This window comes from Capricornis sumatraensis, chromosome 4 (assembly GCF_032405125.1).
Source record: "Capricornis sumatraensis isolate serow.1 chromosome 4, serow.2, whole genome shotgun sequence".
In the NCBI taxonomy this organism is placed as follows: domain Eukaryota; kingdom Metazoa; phylum Chordata; class Mammalia; order Artiodactyla; family Bovidae; genus Capricornis; species Capricornis sumatraensis.
In genome coordinates this window covers 122526102-122548186 of record NC_091072.1, presented here as the reverse complement: position 1 = coordinate 122548186, position 22085 = coordinate 122526102, and the positions used below count along the sequence as shown (strand labels likewise).

The window sequence follows — 22085 nt, the reverse complement described above, 5'->3', positions numbered from 1 at the left end:
GAAGACAACTGCATTTTCAGTGAGGCTCTCCCTGGCTAACCCAATTTACAGTTACAGTCCATCTTTAAGCAGCCCCAACCATACTTCCCATCCTTCTTCTTTGCTTGTTATTACTGTTATCTAATTACTATATGTATTGGGCTTCCCAGGTGGCTCAGTTGGTAAAGAATCTGCCTGCCAATGCAGGAGATGTGAGTTTGGTCCCCGGGTCAGGAAGATTCCCCTGGAGAAAGAAATGGGAACCCACTCCAGTATTCTTGCCTGGGAAATTCCATGGACAGAGGAGCCTGGTGGGCCACAGACCATGGGGTCATAAAAGTGTTGGATATGACTCAGCAACTAAACATCAACTATATGTATTGTCATGTTTATTAGGTAATCTGCTCCATTAGAATATAAATTCCATAAAAGCAGGAATTTGATGCGTGTGTGTAAACTGCTGCATGGTCATAACCTAAAGTAATGCTTAACATGGTGAATAATCAATGCATCTCTGCCTTTCATTTTTAGTAAAGACTACAGTGCTAGTTATTTTTGAATGTCTTGTTTATCCCAAATTCATAAATAAATTCTACATTTTCTTTCAAAACTTGTTTTTGCTGTTTATGTTTAGATTGTTAAGCGAAGAATTGATTTTTTTGTATGGTGTGAGATAGGGTTCACATTTTTTTCTTTTCTTTTTACTGCTTCTGGAATAAGCAATTGCCCAGCAGATTATATTTCGTGTGTGTCTGTGTGTGTGTGTGTCTGTGCCTGCATGCATGTGTGTACGTTCTCTGTGGAATTCTTCAGGCAAGAATTGTAGAGCAGGTTGCCATTTCCTACTTCAGGAGATCTTCCCGACCCAGGGATTGAACCCGCATCTACACTTGTGCCTCTTGCACTGGCAGATGGATTCTTTACCACTGTGCCATCTGGGAAGCTTATATTTCTACTACATAATGGTTTCATGTAGCTTTCTCTCATGATGGTTTTATTGCTCTATTTTCTGGAGTCACTGGCCCTGTGCACTACTCAGTATTAAGGTTCTACAATAATGAAGCAAAACAAAGTATCAACCCCACAGTTTTATTTGTAAAGAACAAAGCATGAAAAGTCATATTTAAATGTACTCCAAAACCTGAAAAACCCACATCAGTTTCTCTGATACATATGTTAAAGTGCTTGATATCACAATACTTTTTAAATTTTAATTATGTTCAGATGAGAAAAAAAATCCAGTTCTGATGCATTTTGTTAACAATACAAAGAAAAAATATATAATTTAAATGCAGAAATGCTTACTTAAAAAAAAAGATACACAGGATACATTTATACATGATTCAAGTGTAACACAGAGAATTCTTTCTATATGTTTAACACCCTCATTTGATTGACAACAGGAACTCTCACCATACCTCTCTACTGTTAACAAGATCTGTCTGGTGTTTGGAATAAAGACTGGGCCACACACAAATACATTTAGGTAAATTTGTCAAGCATAATTCCCTCCCACATAACCCAACGATACCCTGGATTCATTCCAATGAGGAGAATGTTTTTGATGATTTTTTTTCACTCTGATATTAATTGCTCAGTGTGATACCTTTCTGGATCCAATCTTTATTTTGTCCGTGAGAGGACAATCAGGTCTGCTAAGATCTGAAAGGATGAGGTTCTCCTTGGATTATTCTGATCACACTCCATTGATACCCTCTTCAAAAAGCTTGGGAATCAGTTTGATTCAAGAGTTTTATAAATGGATTTTAATAGGAATAAGAGACCTAGTAGTTTATTATGTTTCTCCTTTTACACTAAAAGGTAATATAACAAATACTTATATAGAAACACTGACTTCAAATGACATGGATGATGTGGAAATAGAATTCACTTTATAAAAGTAGAGAAGATCTCAAGATTCCATTCTCAATCAATGAAGGTGTATTAATACTGAAATATAAATAGCTACGGTTCAGATTGTCCTTCCAAATGGTGAAAAAGATAGACTAGTTTCTATAAACCTCACAGAGAAAATACTCAACAGTTCTCAAAATAAAAATCTACTGAAAAATCATAATTCTTACCAGAAAGAAGCTATTTTATAATTAACAGCTACACTCCCAATGCTGTCAAATAAATATTTCCCTGGGCAATCCGAGGTCCTTGTCTGTTGCCTCATATTTCAAAGTATCTCAGAGGGGTCAGCATTTACTATACACAAACTGTAATGTATAGTCTCCATCCCTCTTTTACTTCCATTTACATATAACAGTGCTTTATTGCCAAAAAAGGAAATATGAGCAATTCAGTATTTCCCCTGTATATTCATACAGTGTGACAGAAGTTCATTAAAATGATTTCTTAAAAAGCCATGTTAAAGTAAATACCACAGGGTTATAAAAGGTACAAAATGTATGAAATATTTAAAATAAAATTGAGGGAAATCATAAATTTTGCAAGCTTTCAGTTTCTTCCCACAGTGGGAAAGAGGAAGGGAAGGTCGGGAAGCCTTCCTTCTGTTCTCAGTAGCCCCATTTTCTCCACTGACAACCCTACCTTATACTGCTCCACACTAAGCCTCGGTCATTTTAAGGTGCAGATGAGCCCCCAAACAGAACACAGCTTCAGGGTCTCACACATAATACCAACACTGGTGTAATGCTACTATATCAAAAAGGTTATTATTAGGAGTTTCAGAACGTTTGAAAAACACTTGGAAGATAAGTATTTCAGGAGGTAACATTTTTGGCAATTTAATTTTAAAATAATTTCTTCTTAAGCTATTTTGTGAAAATACTAATCATGACTCCAGACACAACTTTTAATTTATTTTGAAGAAAAAGTCAATTTTGATTTTGTATACTTTAACTTAGAAGTATGATGATATAGCAATATACTAATTTATTAACAGCAAAAAGTACACCTCTGAGTGACTTTCCAAACTTAGGTCGGAAGGCTATGAACACTTATGTACATTTATTCTAAGAATTTTGCTGCTTTCCTGCACAAAATACTTTGATACTCAATGACAATTATAAGCCATGTAAAAACTGTCTTACTTCTTTAGAACTCTATTTCTTACACGACCCCAAACTCTGCTTAAGTATCCTTTTCATTCAGCAACTTGGGTTCTAAGAACTTTTTGTTGTTTCCAAATATTAAATTTCTTCTGAAAAGCCAGCATTACCCATCACTAGAAATATTCAAAAGAATGGGCCATAGGGCATTCGGGCAGTTCATAAGGAGGTCCCCATGGGTCTGGAGCACAGGCTGTATTACTGGACTATGTATGGACTCCCAAGGTGATAACTCTATAAAGGGCACAGCATTCTAGAGGATGTGTTCATTCTGGTGTGATTTCTTCTGAAACTCGTCATTTCACTACTGTAGTCAGATAATAGAAAATGGGATGAAACTTAAGGTCAAACTCTTGGGGGTGGGTATTACTTTCTAAAGTAATGGTTTTACTCATAGGTCTAAAATCCAACTTTGCTCCTAGTTTTGTTTTTGGCTGTGCCATACGGCTTGTGAGATTTTAGTTCCCTGACCAGGGATCAAACCTAGGTGCTCAGCAGTAAAAGTGTGGAAACCTAACCACTGGACTGCCAGGGAATTTCTGCTCCTACTTTTTGTAACAGGTGTAATTTTCTATTACTTAAGGACAATTTGTTAAAATGAATATTAATCCCTATAAATTATTACTATAAATGAATATTAATCATTATCTGCTACTTGTAAAGGTGGATGGATTAAGATCCAAGGGTAGAAAAACTTATTATTAATATGAATGCCTTGAAGGGCAGTCTCATGTAGCCTGGTATAATTAAAAAATCATGAATTCTACACCCTGTGTTGCCACTGACCAGGTGTGCAGGTAAGTATTTAATCTCTCTGATCCTTAAGTCTTCCCGTCTGTAAAATGAGAAGGCTAGATGAGATGAGTCAGTTCTAGCATGCTAACCTAAGTCACCTCTCTGTTTGCCCAGAATGTGTCAGCAGCTAGGCCTTTGGAAAAGGTAACGAGACCGCCACCCTAGATTGGATCATTCGATGGTTTCTCATCATTGAAACAGTAAGCACCTGTGTGAAACAGGTTCTGGATATATCCCATAACTAGACTCTCCATGTCCCAGGGGTAGCCACACCACTGTGGACAAACGTTAGCTGCAGGCAAACAAATTTCTGGTCTACCCAGGTCACCCAGAACCATCTTAAACCCTTTCCGTGGGTTTCTAAATGCTGCCTTCAGTTCTCTCTTACCTCCTCAAGGACTCAGGCATGTATTAAAAGGGAGTGTGCCTTGGCTGAATACAGTGTTTGATAATGGGAGTGGGACACTTATTTCATTAGTTTCTTCCTCAAGAGCAAAAGGGAAGCAATACTATTGGCTAAAGCCCAGGACCCTCAGATGACACACGGGTCCTGAGAGGCCATGACTTTGCTTCTCAGTCACAACTGGGAATAAAACCTGGAGCTCTGCTAAGGCAATTTCACTGCTAACAACGTGCAAATGTCTAAATTACTTACAAGACCAACCGTAACATGAAGACTTAAGGTAACGTGCTAACACTGTATTTAACTTCCTTAAAAAACACCAAATTGGAAAGTTACTCACAACATTTGGTCTTCCAAATTGTTGCCTCTTGTTTTGCTTCCATTTTGCCAGTCTGCGCAGTACTGGCTTTTACCTTCCTGGGCCAGCAGTATTACATTTTCACCACTGCTTACAAAGGAACAGACAGCTGGCCCTGAAACACCCAGAAAGGGTTCATTCTTTCTCTTTTCTTCTGGTATTTGCATTATCATGGTCAACAAATACTTTCACAAAAACATTCCAAGCCACACAGAGTCCTCCTCCTTCTTAGACATTCTTTCCATTTCCTGAGGGGGGATGGGCACTGGAAGAGGGGAGGCGGGTGATTGGAACCAAACAAAGACAGTGTTTGTGGTTATTCTTGAGAGGTAAGGGACCACTGCAGGGTTGAGATGGCCAAATTAAAAGTATAGAATCAAACTGCTGTTTGCAGTTTTTAAGACTATGAGGCCAACACTCTGAAATTCACATCTCCCCAAAGTACCTCAAATAACAAGAATAAAAATGTCAAGGATGAAGTTAGTCTAGGCTAATCTTTCTAAAGTATAAAGAAGTTAATATAATCCCACAATTTCACACACTTCTCAGGGCTTTGTGTGTTCTCTTTTCAGTTCAGCCAAGCTCCTGGGGTCCAGTATTTAAAATATTTGAATTATATCTTTATCTTGTGCTGATGAAAAAAAATTTCCAAAAGACTGGAAGAGTGGCTCAATTCAAATTATGAAACCATCTGAAACTTAAAAGATGTAAATGAGGGCTACTCCCCTACAGTAGGTAACCTGTTTACATTCACAATATAAAGGGTAAGACACCAGGATGGCTGGCTAGTACATAACAATGCTTTCTGGATTCCTTTGTGGTACCTGGAGGAAAATAAAAAGCCTCAATGGGTTGTACTATATTTACATGTTTACTGGCTTCTTCCTGACTAGCACCACTCTCCCCACTACCCAACTCCCAATACTTTTAAGCTACTGATTTTAAGTTACAGGAGTATTCAATCTAAGAAAAGTATCTTATTAGAGTAATAGAATTTCTTGAAGAAGAGAGAATATTTACACACATCTAACACATGAAAATACTCTATTTTATACTAAATTCCAGGTTCAAATGAACTACAATACAGCATTTTGCCTTGTCTGCAGTGTGAGGACTGTTCACACTGGGGGACACACCGTGCCGCCCCTGCAGTGACTCACTGCCTTGTCAGACAAGTCCAAATCTGTCCCCATTGTTGGGGAAGGTTCAGGAACAGGGTTCTGGACTGAGTTTCTAGCTAATTGGGTTACACATCCACTCCTTTGATGAGTGAGCCTTCTAAGACTATGGTGAAGTCCTGGATGGTCTGCAGAATGCGGATGAGGGAGTTGACAGTCATGTGATCTCGCAGGAGGGCGTTCTCCTCATACATTCGGGTGATGGCAGGACACTCCGCTAACAGAGGAATCCACTGTGGGAGCAGGCGATCTCTGCAGACCCAAACAGAAACAAGTCCTGAGCACTGCTGCCCTGCTGCAGAACTACACACACACTGGAGCTTTGGACAGGAAGGTGCGAGGCTGAATGAGGCAAAATCTAGCCAAGCTCTGAGGTCACCAGAGAGAAAATCAAAGTCAAGTAGTTGGATAATTACTGGTTAAAAAGATACGCTAAGGGGGAAAGGAAACCTATCAGATTCTAAGAGTGAGTCTGCACAAGTTGGCCATAAAGACTTAGATGTGGTAAAGATATTCTCTATTCTGATTCTACCTCTTTTAAAAAGAAGCAGAATGTCATTTTCTTTGTTTAACAGAGATGTTATCCAGACATCTGTGACAAGCCATGCCACAGTAGACCTTTTGGGAAGAAAGACTCCATTAAATTGTAGGGACTAGCACTTAAAAAAAAATTTTACACAACATAAAAAGGTAAGGAACAAAATCAAAGCAGAAAAACATTAGATCTTATAAAAAAAAGAAGTGTTGCATTGATCTAATAAATCACAACAGTAAAGAGAAAAGGAGATAAGGATCATGCTCAAAAGGAACTTAAAAAGCACAGCTGAAGTTAGACAGCTTTTATTAAGAAAAAAATATACAATTTAGCTCAATAAACCAGCTGTTTCAGGAGGACAGGATCTCAATCTTTAACGTTTCCTGATTAAACTGACATTAGTATCTGCCACTAAGTTGCTTAGAGACCCTTGCTGAGCGGCTGTCAGTACACCTTCATGACAAGGCAGCTAGGCTATCCTACAAGAGGTGTTGGGGCATAGAAGAACAAACATTGCAAAGATAAAAAATCTTCTAAGGGTCTGTGTGGTTCATTTCTTACAATTCTGAGAGCTGTTTTAAAATTAATGGATTGTATAGCTCCTATGTGTCATTTTACAAAAATAAAGGGGTAGGAAACTGTCTTAAAGAGATTTTCCATAGTAAGAATTCTACAATGTCATCAAATTTAAGGCAGTATGGTACTGTATACATACCATACAAGCTCTGTACAGAAAATATGTATGTGTGAATGTGCTGGTGTGTCTATTACCTCCACCTGTCTATGGCGCAGCACTGTGTCACGGTTCAGAGCTTGGGGCTCTGGGGTGACACTGGGTATAAATCTTGGCTCTGCCTCTTTCTAGCTGTGTGACTTTGGGAAAGTCTGTTAACTTATCTGTGCCTCTTCTGCTTTCTATTTTCCCACCTATACAGTGGGGATATTGCTTGCTCCTTCATGCAGGGGTGGTGGTGAAGTGACAGGAGGGTTAAATGAGATAATACATGTGAAGTACTAAGCACAGTGCCCAACACACAGCAAACACCCAAAAAACAGGAGTCTCATAAAACCTGGAATGGAAGAAACCAACTGGAGAGCTTTGGAAGGGGCATGGTCTAGTATAAACCTTTCTAAATTCTTGTTCAACACATGACAAAGACAGGGAAAGTCAAGAACTAGCTTAATACCGTGTTCCAAGGCAAACTAAGATCTGGAATTTGCCATCCTTCCCAATATTCCGGGGTGCAGTATTAATAGCATTTACATAGTGGCAGAAGGTTTTGCAGGATGATTTCTGAATGAGGACATCGTCTTCATTATCTAGAATCTGGTCAGTGGTTTCAAAATAAGCAACTGCTCTTTCTGGGGAAGGAAATCAGAATCATATCACAATGCACATTAATACTTCATCTACAAAAAGATCAAACAATTTATTCTGGAAATACTAACAATGCTTTGCATTATAGCCAATCCTAAAACCCAAACCATTATTTTAACATTGGTTTCACAATAAATCCTAAAGGCCCATGTTTCCTGTAGAACAGTATGCTCCCAGGAATTTATTATCTAATCTAGACTACACTGTAGATGGTTGGAAAGCTTACTCTCTTTAGAATACCTTCAAAAATGGCAATTGATAGCAAAGAAAAAATAAACATGGTCTTGTCTGTTAAGACTGGATCCTTCTAGGAGTAAGCAGCAAAGACATGGTAGCCATTGAGATGGTCCCCTTTGATCTAGTTATAGAATGGCTGGCTAACACTTTGCAGCAAAATCTTGAAACAGAACTGTTTCAGTAAATCTGAGGAAGAGTTATTAATACATTTATCAGAAGCAGGACTAGTAAGATTCAGTGCATTCCAAAAGGAAAAAAATACCCCACTCTAGGGGCCTAGCTCTGTCCACTTTCCTTTCTTTGTCTAAAAGTTCAAATTTGGATAAAACCAACTATTTCATCCAGGTCTTATTTACAAAACATGAAACAATCACCCTGTTAAAGAGACTGTGAATTGTAGAAGAGGTGCATAGCAAAATAAAGAATACAAAGTTTAGGGAGCTAGAGAACCACAATCTAATCAAACTTTCCTGAAGATGGAAACATTCTATATCTGCAAGGTCCAATTCTATAGCCCCTTGTAGGGCCAGTATGACTAACGGAGTCAATTTAAAATTTGATTTATATTAAGTCAATTTAAATAGCCACATGTGACTAGTGGTTACCATACTGGATAGCACAGAACTAGAGTAATCTTTTTAAAACATAAATTATATATTCCTCAGCTCCCTGGTAGCTCAGACGGTAAAGAGTCCGCCTGTAATGCGAGAGACCTGGGTTTGATCCCTGGGTTGGGAAGATCCCCTAGAGAAGGGCATGGCAACCAACTCGAGTATTCTTGCCCGGAGAATCCAATCCCCATGGACAGAGAAGCCTGGCGGGCAACAGTCCATGGGGTCGCAAAGGAGTTGAACATGACTGAGTAACTAAGCACACCTTAGCTCCAATGACTTCCCATTCCATTCAGGATAAAGACCAACTGCTTCCAAAGACAGAAGGCCCTCCACAACCCGGCTCTAGCAATAAAAATCTTCTCTCCAAATACCCACCCTCTCTCCCTCTGTTCCAGTCACACTCACCTCCTTGCTGCTCTACAGAAAGCTAAGCACAGCCCCAACCTGCTCTGCCAGGGCACTTGTCTCAGCCTGGGGTACTCTCCTCCTGGTATTCACAAGCCTCACTTCCTCACGTCCTTAAAGTCTTTGCTCAACAGTACCTTATCAACAAGGTCTACAACCTTCCTAATTAAAAGAGTACTCCCACTCCGTTTCCTTTTGCCTTGCTCCATTTTTGTCTGCATCAATGATGACCTTCCAACATATCATATAAATTACATATCTGTTATGATTTTGTATATTGTTTGCCCTCCTGGCCCCACAAGATTGTAAGTTTGTCAGCCATAGGAATTTCTGTGTCTTGTTTACTTTTAACTTGAAGTGTATATCTTGAGCATCTAAAATAGTTTAGAATATTGTGAACACACACACACACACAGATATATTTGCTGACTGAATGAAAAGCACAGACACTGCTTATTTGATATTTACTTTGAAAAACATATACCCTTATCACTAACCCTTATTTGCTCAAATTCTTGGGTTTTTGAGTTTTCTAAGACACATTTCAATGACCTCACAACAATGTACACCAGCTTTAGTTTACCTATGAAGTCCCAGATGAAGACATTCTTGTGAAAGATGCGAGCTGATTTGAAGCCATGGTGGAAAACTTGCTCAAGTGCTGCAACTAAGCCACTCTCTCCACACAGCAACACAGTGAGGCTTCCTCTCTGTGGAGAGCAACACACAGTGCCAGAGAATAAGCTCCTGCATTGATGTTTAAGAGAAACAGTAGAGGAACAAGTGCTGAGGGTAGCTATGAAACATGTTTTTGCAGCTATTAGAAAGCTTACAAATGAAAATTAATGCACCTTTTTATTGCGTTATGTGTCATGTATAAAGGCCGCTTTAAAATCCTACCATAGGAAGTTTTATAGCCCATCATACCTCTTTTTCAGGTTTGTGAAAATGTTTCACAATGTTGTTCACAGCTTCTCCAATTCCTTCTTGGATCTGTCCTGCATTGGGTTCTAAAAAATAATGAATAATGGTGGAAATTTCAGGCAAGGAAAATAAACCAAGTACTACAGGGCATCAGCTGTGCCTGCCTGTGCAGGAAACACTTCACCAGGGCAGGCTGCCTTGTCAGGGATCCATGAAGCCTGCCTTGCCAGTTTGGTCAAGTGAGGCATATTGGCACAATGGAAAAGAACCTAAGAGACCCCCAAGACTCAAATCCCAACCTTATCACTCAAAATCTGTAACTATAGTCACCAGTTTTAAGTATGTAGTTTGATGAGTTTTGACAGATGTATAGACATTAACTACCACTATAATCAAAATACAGAAAATTTCCATCAACAGCAAAAGTTCCCCTGTTCCCCTTTTCAGTCAATTCCTTTCCCCAGCTTGTAACTTTGTAACCCCTGTCAACTACTGATCTGCTTTCCATCATTATTATATTGCCTTTTCTAGAATTTAATAAATAGAATTGTATAATGTCTGCTTTTTCTCACCTGGTACAATACTTTTGATTCATCTATGTATGATGTTAGCTATATGAACAGTATTGCTGAATACTATCCCACTGACTATATCACTATCTGCTTATCCACTTACCAGCTGGTGGATATTGCGGGTGTTTCCATTCTGGCTATTATGAATAGAGCTGCTTGCAAAATTTGAGTACGAGTCTTGGTACAGATATATGCATTCATTTCTCTAGGATATATACATCTAGATTGAGAGTTCTGGGTGAAGTGTATGGTTATTACATGTATATATCTTTATAAGAAATTGCCAAATGGTTTTTCCTTTTGCATTCCCATTGTAATATATGTGTATTCACTGTTGTCTATCCTCTTTTTTAGCTATTCTAGTGTATGTGTGGTATTAAGTTTACTTCTGGAGGCAGAAAAGAATTATGGATAAAGGGAATCATTTATTAAAGAATAAGGGAGATTGTTAAAGACCATATCATTCTAATAGTTAATATATCACTATATGCTAACAAATGGATATAGAATAATAATATCTAAGGAAATTGCTTTGTTAACTAAGGACCTCTTAGGTACCTCTTATTAATAAGGTACCTCCAATAACTCACGGTTATTGTCTATGAATTGGAATAAAACCACTTCTTCACTGTCTCTTTAGTTTTCTGTGGCTCCTATAATAGATGACCACAAATTTAGTAACTTAAAAAAAGGAGAAATTTCTTCTCTCACAATTCAGAAGAAGAAGTCAGAAATCAGTATCAATGGGTAGAAATCAAGTTGTGGACAGGGCTGTGCTTCCTCAGGAGGCTCAATGGAAGAAGCTGCTCCTTGCCTCTTCCAGCCCAGGCAGCATTCCTTGGCTTGCGTCCACATCACTCCAGTCTCTGCCTCCATCTATTTACTGTCTTCTCCTCTGTGTCTAATTTCCTTTTGCCTCTTATAACAATACATGTAATTGCATTTAGGGTCCACCTGGAAAACCCAGATAATTTCCCTATCTCAAGATCCTTAACTTACTCATATTTGCCTGCAAATAAAGTAACATTTACATATCCCAGGGATTAAAATTTGATATCCTTGGGAGACTAAAGACCACATTAGTATAAACTAGAAGTTTATTGTGCTATTAAAAATGGCATATGAACACAGTACCCTATCTGTAGAAGTCACTTTTTTATATATTTTGTCACTTCTACAGGAAGTTTGGGGGTGGGGTGGGGAGTGGAAGTTTTAGAATTCCTCTTAGAAAAAGGGGCTTTGGATAACTAGATATGAGAGTACTATAACTGTCCTTATTCTTCCTTGAAGTTTCAGGCAAAATATTATTTATTCATACTTTCAGAGCATAACTAAAACAGAGCAGGTGGTTTTTTTATTGGATTTTAACATCTAAATTCTTCAGGCTTTTAATTATTTGTAATTATCCTGCCTTATTTCCCCCCTTTTCTCTCTCCACTCTAAAGTCTTTCTCACAAATTAATTTTCCTCAGCTTTCTTTTTAATCTCCTTACCATAATTCATTTAACACAACAGTTTTTTATGAAATGACCACATGATGCCTAAAACATCTAAGACACGTTGGAAAATAAATAAACAACTAATTACTGGTAGTTTTTCCTGTCAGTGATGTGATGCTCAGCCTCCTGGCCACAGTGGGTGATTTCTGCTGGGGTGGAGTCCGACACTGCTTTACTAGATCCTCATCTGCTGCTGATGTCATCAATTCTCCAATGAGAATTCTCTCCAGACTTCCATCATCAATGCCTTTCCCCAGCCACCGTCCGCATGGGAACCTAGCAGGCCAGAAATAAACTTCAGAATCTCCAATATTTTACTAGCTTTAATCAGAATTTTAAAATGGTTCCAAGGGTGAAACCCATCATTTTAGTGGGTGATCAGCCTGTGGCTGATTTTTTTCATTATGAAAAATTGCAAACACTTAGACAAAAAAATAGACACCCATGTTCTTATGACTTAGTTATAACATTCTCCCATATACTTCATTTTTGTTTTTTGTTAAAAGTATTTTAAAGTAAATTACACACATCAGGACATTTTACTAATTACTTCAGTGAATCTCTGAAAAATAAAGAAATTCTCTCTGTATAGCCATAAATTATTTTCAAATTAAAGTAACTTTTAAATATTTTCTCATACCTCATCTATATCAAAATTCTGTAGTTAGTTTCAACAAGAGTATCTTCAAACTAGATGTTAATGTGGGAATAAAGTTCCAGGAAAAAAGAGGAGAATGTTCTCAAAGAGGAGTGCTGGCTGCAATCAGGAATGTCCAAAAGAGTCTTTTGTCTTACTGACATTATTTTAAGCTTCTTTTTTTCCTTTTCTTATCAGAGTTCCAATCTTTTTCAATATTTGTGGACTAAGTGTTAGCAGCAAACACAACCAGTCTTTTTGAGAAGTATTTTGGGGGCAATTTTGTATTTGGAACAAAATAACAGAACTTTGTTATTACATAAACAAGACAACGCAAAAAACTAAAGTAAAATTCAAAAGGCAGTGGGAAAGCTTTAGAATGAAAATAATTCTCAAACTTTTTCTTGTCTAAAAGGTATTAAAAGAAATTTGAACTCCCAAGGACATTTACTTACCTATATGTATGTCCTGTGATTTCATTTCTGACCATGACACAATCCACTAGCCATTTGGCTAACAGTCCTGAGTTATCGTGACCAATCTGGACAGTTGTCAGCTTCCCCAGGTTCTGGCACTGTAGGGACAGGACCATAGGGTACTCAGTTCCTGATCTTTTCCTGCCACCTCTCAGCTTTAGCAGTGGTTCCAAACAATCTACAAGTGCAGAGGACTGCATTATGTGTTCTGTTGTGCACTAGAGAAAAATATCCAAATAGATCCCTTCTAATGAGATAGGAGACATAGGAACATTATTAAATGAGAGGGACTACACAATGTCTGAGAGTAGCTATGTAAACAGGTGCTTGAAGAACACTTGGGAAAGAACAATGATTTCCAACTGGAGAATCCAGAAACATCACCGAGTCAGTAGATCTTTTTCCTTTGAAGGATGAGAAGAATTCCAAAAAATGGGAAAGGATGCTATTTAGATTTAGTTATAGGGAAGTCAGAAAAATAATTATAGACATAAAAATCACCAACTTTTTCTGCTTTAATAAATACTAAGGCAGAACTGACCTCAAACATCATCTAGAAGTCTCTGAAGCTACTGTTAAAAAAAGAAAAAAGCATAGTTATCGGCATCCTTCCTGACCCTTTGTGTGTAAGTACAAAAGACAGTGATGATAACAGAAATGGTAAAAATAAATGTCAACAAAATTCTGACTTAGAAATTCTGATCAAAGATCACAGACCCCAGCTGACTATGTATAGCTGGGAACCTCAGAGCTATGAGTTCTCAAAGCACTTGACATCTTTGAATCACAACGATCTAGGTGATGGAGGAGGGCATCTTGAATTAGTTGTGGCAGCAGAGATAGAAAGAAGCAGGCAAATGTGAGAGTCTAGAAACAGCAATTATGGGACTTATAATGCAGTTTATGCTCTATACTTGGTAGTCAAAGAAAAGCCAAGGATTTTAATCTTTTATATACAGATACCTGTGAGCCCACTGGTTAGATGGTGTCAAAATAAGCTCTTGGGCAGTGTCAAGATTCTGAGTGGAAACTGCCATTCTTAGACCCCAGGAACAGAATGTTCAGTTAGTAACACTTCCCTTCTGGAAGAACAGGTGTTTGTCTCCTTTCTGCATGCCAGCATCAACCAGCATGTGGGCTCAAAAGTATGGGGCCACTTCAGCAGGTAAGACTGGAAAACTGACTATCATAGTGAGGTATTTTCACAAGATCACTTTATAAATATCACCATGTGGTCTAAAGGCCAAAGCATGAACAGCAGCTCCCACTCCCTTTGTCCAGGTTCAGGCAGGGTGAATTTACAGTTTGGAAGAGAACCACTGTGGGGAAAGCATTCACCTGAATGTTCTCTACGTGCCAGGTTCTACAACACGGGTTGGGAATTATGGAAAAGGACCTGGCAAAGCCCCAGAGTGCACCACTACAAGTAGAAATACACATCTTAACAATTAAAAAAACAATAAAAATGCAAAACAAATCCATGTGTTCAAGACAACTTTAGGTGTATATTCCCCTAAATGATCCTGCATGCTTAATTACCCTCTATATTATCTGACTCAGGGAAAAATGAAAAACTGAAACTGGCATTGTTGTGTAGAACTAGTATGACACTTTGTGCTAAGAAAGCAATTAGCTGAACCTACTTCAAAAGTCATTTCAAGGAGGTTTTTGGGAATTTGCATTACTCCCGTGTCTCCTAGTTCTCCTGATACACAGATCCAAGGGTTCGACGTGATGATTGCGTTGCTCAGCTTTTTGATGGGAATGATCACTGACCTATATGGAATCACTGAAAGAAAAATGCTGAAATTAACACAAAATTACAGTGAAGTTCTCTTGAAGAAAACAAATACATATTCAGAATTCTGTTTGCTTTCACAGATAATTTGCTTTTTAATGATCTATCAAGATATACTTCAGCAACAGGATGAGATCATAACCTCCTCTAGTCTAGAAAGATGAGGTCTGGTTTATAAGCCACAAGTCCCAATACTTGTACTAGTTTCCATACTTATACATCATTATGTATACACGGCATTGTTGTTCAGTTGCTAAATTCTGCCCGACTCTTTGCAACCCCATGGACTGCAGCACACCAGGCTCCTCTGTCCTTCACTATTACCTGGAGTTTGCTCAAATTCTTATACATCGAGTCGGTGATAACTATCTAACCATCTCAACCTCTGTCGCCCTCTTATCCTTTTGCCCTCAATCTTTCTCAGTACCAGGGTCGTTTTCAATGAGTTGGCTATTTGCATCAGGTGGCCAAAGTATTGGAGCTTCAGCTGCAGCAACAGTCCTTTCAAGAAATATTCAGGGTTGATTCCCTTCAGGATTGACTGATTTGATCTCCATGCAGCCCAAGGGACTCTCAAGAGTCCTTCCCAGCACCACAATTAGAAAGCACCAATTCTTCAGCACTCAGCCTTCTTATGGTCCAACTCTCACACCCATAACATGGCATGCTTATCATTAGCACTACTTTATAAACAGTGTCAGGCATTAGCACCAGAATACCTGAGGACATAAACAGTGACTGTGTAGTATTTTCATTGCTTTGATGTTTTTATTCATTTTGTTCCAAGATGGAGTACAAATAAGCATGGTTACTGGCATGGTTTCATATAAAGAAGGTGGTTGGTGACTACTTGCCTAGTATCTGTTTGTTGCTGATTTTCTTGGGCAATGCTTCACAACACTTCACTTCAGAACTTTCTCATCCCAGTGTTACAGTCCTATATGCAAAGCCAGTAATAAACAACAGCACCTCCATTCCAGTTGTAATATGAAGTCTATTAGCTACAACTTGGAAATGGGGCTCTAGGGCAAGAGGTGCCTCAGGGAGAGACTCAGGATGCAGAAAGGAAATCTGTGAAATCGTTCCCTTTGAAGGCTCTTCAAAGGCAAGCCACTAGATGTCACTGGCCAAACACCATCGTTTGCTCAAATGTGGAGCCCACAGTTAGGCATTCCACATACCTCCCTTTCCTTTAAAACATGAGGATGGCTCAAACACATTAGCATATTTTTATCCCTCAGAGCCATACTTTTTTTTAAAAGAAAGGCAGGGTAGAATCAATATTTTGGTTGGTATTCTCTTCATCCAGTCACAAGAGAACTATTAAAAAGTCCTCTTTGAAAGAACTACACGTAGGATTAATACCAGTCACTGGACAAGGGGCTCAGATACTGCCTCACAGTAGGGGTTCATGTTTCAGTGTGCTCTTAGATGAGCAAAATGAATGGGATAAATGGCTCATTTCTCTAATTTTACATAGAGGACTTTCTTTCTGTTGGCTGAATAACCCCCCTTTCTGTCCTTTTATTTTGGCGGAAGGAAAGGAAAATGTCAGAGAAAAAGGCCATATTTTCACGGTTTAGTAATCATGAGAATCAAACGATTTTTGAAACTGAAAGCAGAAGAGGTTAGCGCAAGACGTTATTTTAGGTGCCAGAGGGTACTCATTTCTTTCACTGACAGGATTAGAAAAGATGTAGAAAAAGGCTTGTTTAGGGTCAGCAGTTCTGTTGGCTGCAAAGGGCTCACAGATACACAACAATGATTTCATAAAGCAGAAAAAGAGTAGTATTATTAAACTCAGAATATTTATTTCATGAAGTATTTCAATTCCCTAGTTGTAAGAGTTACACGGATAAAGAGAAATCTGCAGATATGGGGAGGAGCTTAGGAGTCCTAACTCCCTCTGCAATTTCTTCTCTTTCAAAATTGTATATAACACCGTAACTTCTAATTAACTAACAGTATCTTGACAGATATTACAGGCTAGCCTAATAACCATTCTAACTCCATTTTCTTTGTCTGCCTCTACCAGAGACTTAGAAGACCAAAACCTACACAACTCTGCCCAGTGAAATACTGGTCGTATTTATTGAAATTTCTTAGAAAACTATGTTCCTCTGGCACAGATTCTGACCCCTCTTCCTTGGCACTGCTTCCTTCTTCACGCTGGAGGATAAACTGAGAATAGCCATCTGACCATGAGGTGATTAGCACACACTGACAACTGTCACAGAGCTTGGGTCTGGGATAGCACTGCAGACTGCCTACCTCAAGACTTCTCACTGTGTAAGAGAAACAAAAGTACCCATTTGTTTAAACCATTGTTTTCTGATATTTGCAACTGAAAATAACTCCTAACTGATACAGGTAAAAATTCTCCAAAGTAGGAAAGGGGACCAATGCAACAGAATAAATGCTATAATTATCAAGAACACATCTTTAATCAGTATTTCCTCCCTCTTATTGTTGCTCAGTGGCTAAGCTGTGTCTGACTTTTTTTGATCCCCATGGACTGTAGCATGTCAGGTTTCCCTGTCCTTCACTATCTCCCAGAGTTTGCTCAAATTCATGTCCATTAGCATTCAGAATCAGTGAAGCTATTTAACCACCACATCCTCATTTTGCTCTTGATTGCAATCTTTCCCAGCATCAGGGTCTTTTTCAATGAGTTGAGTCTCCATCAAGTGGCCAAAGTATTGGAGCTTCAACTTCAGCATTAGTCCTTGCAGTGAATATTCAAGGCCGATTTCCTTTATATCGACTGGTATGATCTTGCAGCCCAAGGAACTCTCAAGAGTCTTCTTAACACCACAGTTTGAAAGCACCAGTTCCTTGGTGCTCAGCCTTCTTTATGGTCCAACTCTCACATCTATACATGACTACTGGAAAAACCATAGCTTTGAGTATACGGACCTTTGTCAGCAAAGTGATGTCTCTGCTTTTGAATACACTGTCTAGGTTTGTCCCAGCTCTCCTTCCATGGAGCAAGCACTTTAATTTCATGGCTGTATTCACTGTCCTCAGTGAGGTGACTTTGGAACTCAAGAAAATAAAATCTGTCACTGCTTCCACTTTTCCCCCTTCTATTTGCCATGAAGTGATGGGACTAGATGCCATAATTTTAGTTTTTTGAATGTTGAGTTTTACGCCAGCTTCTTCACTCTCCTCTTTCACCTTCACCAAGAGGCTCTTTAGATTAACTTTACTTTCTGCCATTAGAGTGGTATCATCTGCATATCTGAGTTTGTTGATATTTCTCCTGGCCATCTTGATTCCAACTTATAATTCATCCAGTCAGGCATTAACTTCTATACAAGAAGTTATAGAAGTTAAATAAACAGGGTGACAATTTACAACCTTGTCTTACTTCTTTCCCAATTTTAAACCAGTCAGTTGTTCCATGTAAGTTTCTAATTGCTTCTTAAGCCACATACAAGTTTCTCAGGAGACAAGTAAGGTGGTATGGTATTCCCATCTCTTGAAGAATTTTCCACAGTTTGTTGTGATCTACACAAAGGCTTTAGTATAGTCAATGAAGCAGATTTTTTTTTTTTAATTCCCTTGCTTTCTCTATGATCCAGCGGATATTGGTAATTTGATCTCTGGTTCCTCTGCCTTTTCTAAACCCAGCTTGTACATCTAGAAATTCGCAGTTCACGTACTGCTGAAGTCTGTCTAGCTTGAAGGATTTTGAGCATAGTCTTACTAGTATTCAAAATGAGTGCAATTGTATGGTAGTTTGAACATTCTTTGGCACTGCTATTCTTTGGGGTTGGAACGAAAATGGACCTTTTCCAGTCCTGTGGCTGCTATAGAATTTTTCGAATTTGCTGGTATATTGAATGTAGCACTTTCAAAGCATCATCCTTTAGGATCTGAGATAGCTCAGCTGGAATTCCGTCACCTCCACTACCTTTGTCTGTAGTCACATTTCCTAAGGCCCACTTTACACTCCAGGATATTGGGCTCTAGGTAAGTGACCACACCATCATGGTTATCTGGGTCATTGAGATCTGCAACATTCAGCAAGATTCTTAAGTCTTTCTGAATCATCAAAGTTTAATGATGTTCAGTTCAGTCACTCAGTTGTGTCCAGCTCTTTGCAACCCCATGGACTGCAGCACACCAGGCTTCCCTGGCCATCACCAACTCCTGGAGCTTGCTCAAACTCATGTCCAATGGGTTGGTGATGCCATCCAACCATTTCATCCTCTGTCGTCCCCTTCTCCTCCTGCCTTCAATCTTTCCCAGCTCCAGGGACTTTTTCAGTGAGTCAGTTCTTCACAACAGGTGGCCAAAGTATTGAGTTTCAGCTTTAGCATCAGTCCTTCCAATGAATATTCAGGACTGATTTCCTTTAGGGTTGACTGGTTTGATCCCCTTGCAGTCCCAGGGACTCTCAAGAGTCTTCACCACAGTTCTAAAGCATCAGTTCTTCGGCACTCAGTTTTCTTTATAGTCCAACTTTCACATCCACACATGACTACTGGAAAAACCATAGCTTTGACTAGACAGATCTTTGTTGGCAAAGTAATATCTCTGCTTTTTAATATGCTGTCTAGGTTGGTCATAGCTGTTCTTCCAAGGAGCAAGCATCTTTTAATTTCATGGCTGTTCAGTTACATGTTTATTATTATCATATACTGATTCTTTGAATTTATGTGTTTCAGATAAGACACTGCAATGTTTAATAAAACATTCCTCTTCACATCCACCCCATTTCCTACTGCAGGATGGGTTTTTTGGTAAGCAGACTCTGAGTCAGAAATTAGCATGAAGAATGCTGCTTCTGGGTTCAACATGTGAGGAAGAAAGGGTGGGCTGAGGCAGGAACTGAGCTCTGATGCTGTGAGTCCTCAGCTGATACTACAGTGAGTTCTGGGGCAGCCCAGGGATCAGGCAGGGATCCTGGCTGACTTTAGTAGGACGGACAGCCTCAGGGAAGGTAGTTTTTTTCTTTGGTGAGACATTCCCCAAATAGCCAGGGCTGTCTTCAGGAGGTGGGGCTGCTGGGGCATAACCTTTATTGCTAAATGGAGATGGGGTAGGGCAGGGAAGGTGGGGGGAGGGGTGGATGTTACAGTGTCTGTCTCACTGAACTGTGGTATGTCTCATTTTCAAAAATATAAACTCTTATTCCATTAGTCATCTGAGCAGCACTTCACTTAACATTCACTTCTCCAGACTTACTGATAGTGGTGAAGACACTGGTGAAGCAGAAATAGTCCACAGCATTGAGGGAAAGAAGATGGTAAAGAAACTGCTCTCTTTCTTCTTCACAACGGAGAAAAGCATAACGTTTATAAAGCTTCCTAGGAAAGGATAAGACAAACACAAAGTAATAGTACAGTGTATTTTTCTTTATGTCTTCCGCTAAAAAATACTTCCTCTTAGACAAACTATGAGTAGAAACTTCAATCTAGAAAGAACAGACAATTCATAAAAATGAATGTATATATGTTAATATTTTAACCTACTTAGTAATTAAAGAAACAACCTCCTGTGATTTCATTTTGTCTATCAAAGTAATAAAGATTTAAAATTATGATCAGTGCTGATGGGGGTGTATGTGGGCGGTGGCAGTGAATAACAGAAAGTGTAATCTTCTGAAAATTTCAGAAAAGCAATTTGTTGGTAATATTTAAGTAATTAAAAAATAATTATTCTTTGACTTATTAATTTTATTTTAAGGACTCAGTCCTAAGGATGTAATATGAAATGGCAAAGATTTACTCACAAATGTCCACTTGAATATTATTTGTAAAAAATAAAAATACTGAGTTGGCCAAAAAATTTCATTCAGGTTTTTCCAGAGGATGGTACAGAAAAACCAAACAAAGTTTTTGGCTAACCCAATATATCATAATTTAAAATAAAGTTTAGGACTTTCCTAGTGATACAATGGATAAGAATCCACCTGCCAATGCAGGGAACACAGCTTCAATCCCTGGGTCTGAGAAGATTTCACGTGTCACGGCGCAACTAAGCCCAGGCACCACAAGTACTGAGCCTGAGCTCTAGAGCCTGCAAGCTGCAACGAGAGAAGCAACAGCAGTGAGAAGCCCAGCCACCACAACTAGAGAGTAGCCCCCTGCTAATGGCAACTAGAGAAAGCCAGCATGCAGAATGAAGGCTCAGTGCAGCTAAAAACACATTTTAAAAAATTTGTTAAAAAAATAAAGTTTAAGAAGAGTTTTAACAATAACAAAACTACTACTCCCCACATCTGCTATTAATAGCCTATGGTGGATTTTTTTTTTCTCATCCTATGGCTGAAGGACATTACATTCACTTAAGATAAATTTTTAAAAATATTGACTAGTTGTAATATAATCATCTATATTATAGTGTTTGGGAGATATCTTACTGGAAAATTTAAACCACTCTGTGTTTCAGATGTTTCATTTCAAATAAGGATTTAATTTTAACTGAGTAAGAAAAAAACTACTGCTCCCTAAAACAGTAACTTTTTATTAAGCACTTACATTTAAGCATTTCTCAAGTATTTCATAGTTATTAATATATCTAATCCTCGTGATCACATGAGAGGTAAGTCTATTAGCATTCTCCTTTTACAGATGAGGAAAAGTGATAAAATGAAGTTAAGGATCTTGCCTAAGGCCATTCAAATAGTGAACAGTAAAGGCAGTATTTGAACTCAGGCATTCAGATTTCAGAGACTTTATGACATATAAAATGTTATGGTATAATATTAACCTGAAAAAAGGATGAACTAAATTGCAAATACAGTATAATCTTAACTAAGAGAACATGCATAGAAGAAAGTACAGTAGAAAACATGTAAGATACTTAGTAGTTACCTTTATGAGGTAACATTTTTAAACAATTATCATTTTCTCCTTTGTACTTTGGCCACAAAGGGCAGAAGACTTATCAGCAGGGATAAGGGGTGGGGAGTGTAGTCAGTTTTAAGAGGAGAAGGTCAGGTTCACAGGCTGTACTTCACATCATATACTCTTTATCTAATCCATTCTTTGGATATTAAGACTCATCCTAAAATGCTCCAAAGGATAATGAACTCGACAGTGATACATACAAATTTAAAAATCATAAAAAGAATTGGGTTATGGTACGATTCCAACACTCTCGTGTTTGAGGTCTCTGCTGAATCCTTTGCATGCCTTTGCTCTAGAGAACCCCAAAGCCCTTAATTTTCAAATTAATTCTACTATACGTATTATCTGGATGATGCATTT

At 38.5% G+C, this 22085-nt stretch overlaps 1 protein-coding gene across 1 annotated transcript in view; it reads right to left on the bottom strand.

The window, feature by feature from the left end:
- Positions 1-5824: 5824 nt before the first annotated feature.
- The window catches only part of DENND5B (DENN domain containing 5B), a 223163-nt gene continuing 206902 nt past the window's right edge, over positions 5825-22085 (bottom strand). Inside the window, exons 14-21 of the mRNA XM_068970701.1 lie at positions 20059-20180; positions 14711-14856; positions 13047-13165; positions 12043-12230; positions 9887-9969; positions 9543-9669; positions 7513-7687; positions 5825-6042 (exon numbers count right to left, since the gene is read on the bottom strand). Coding sequence (XP_068826802.1) covers positions 5859-6042; positions 7513-7687; positions 9543-9669; positions 9887-9969; positions 12043-12230; positions 13047-13165; positions 14711-14856; positions 20059-20180 — 1144 coding nt within the window. The 3' untranslated portion in view covers positions 5825-5858. The remainder of the gene's footprint in view (positions 6043-7512; positions 7688-9542; positions 9670-9886; positions 9970-12042; positions 12231-13046; positions 13166-14710; positions 14857-20058; positions 20181-22085) is intronic.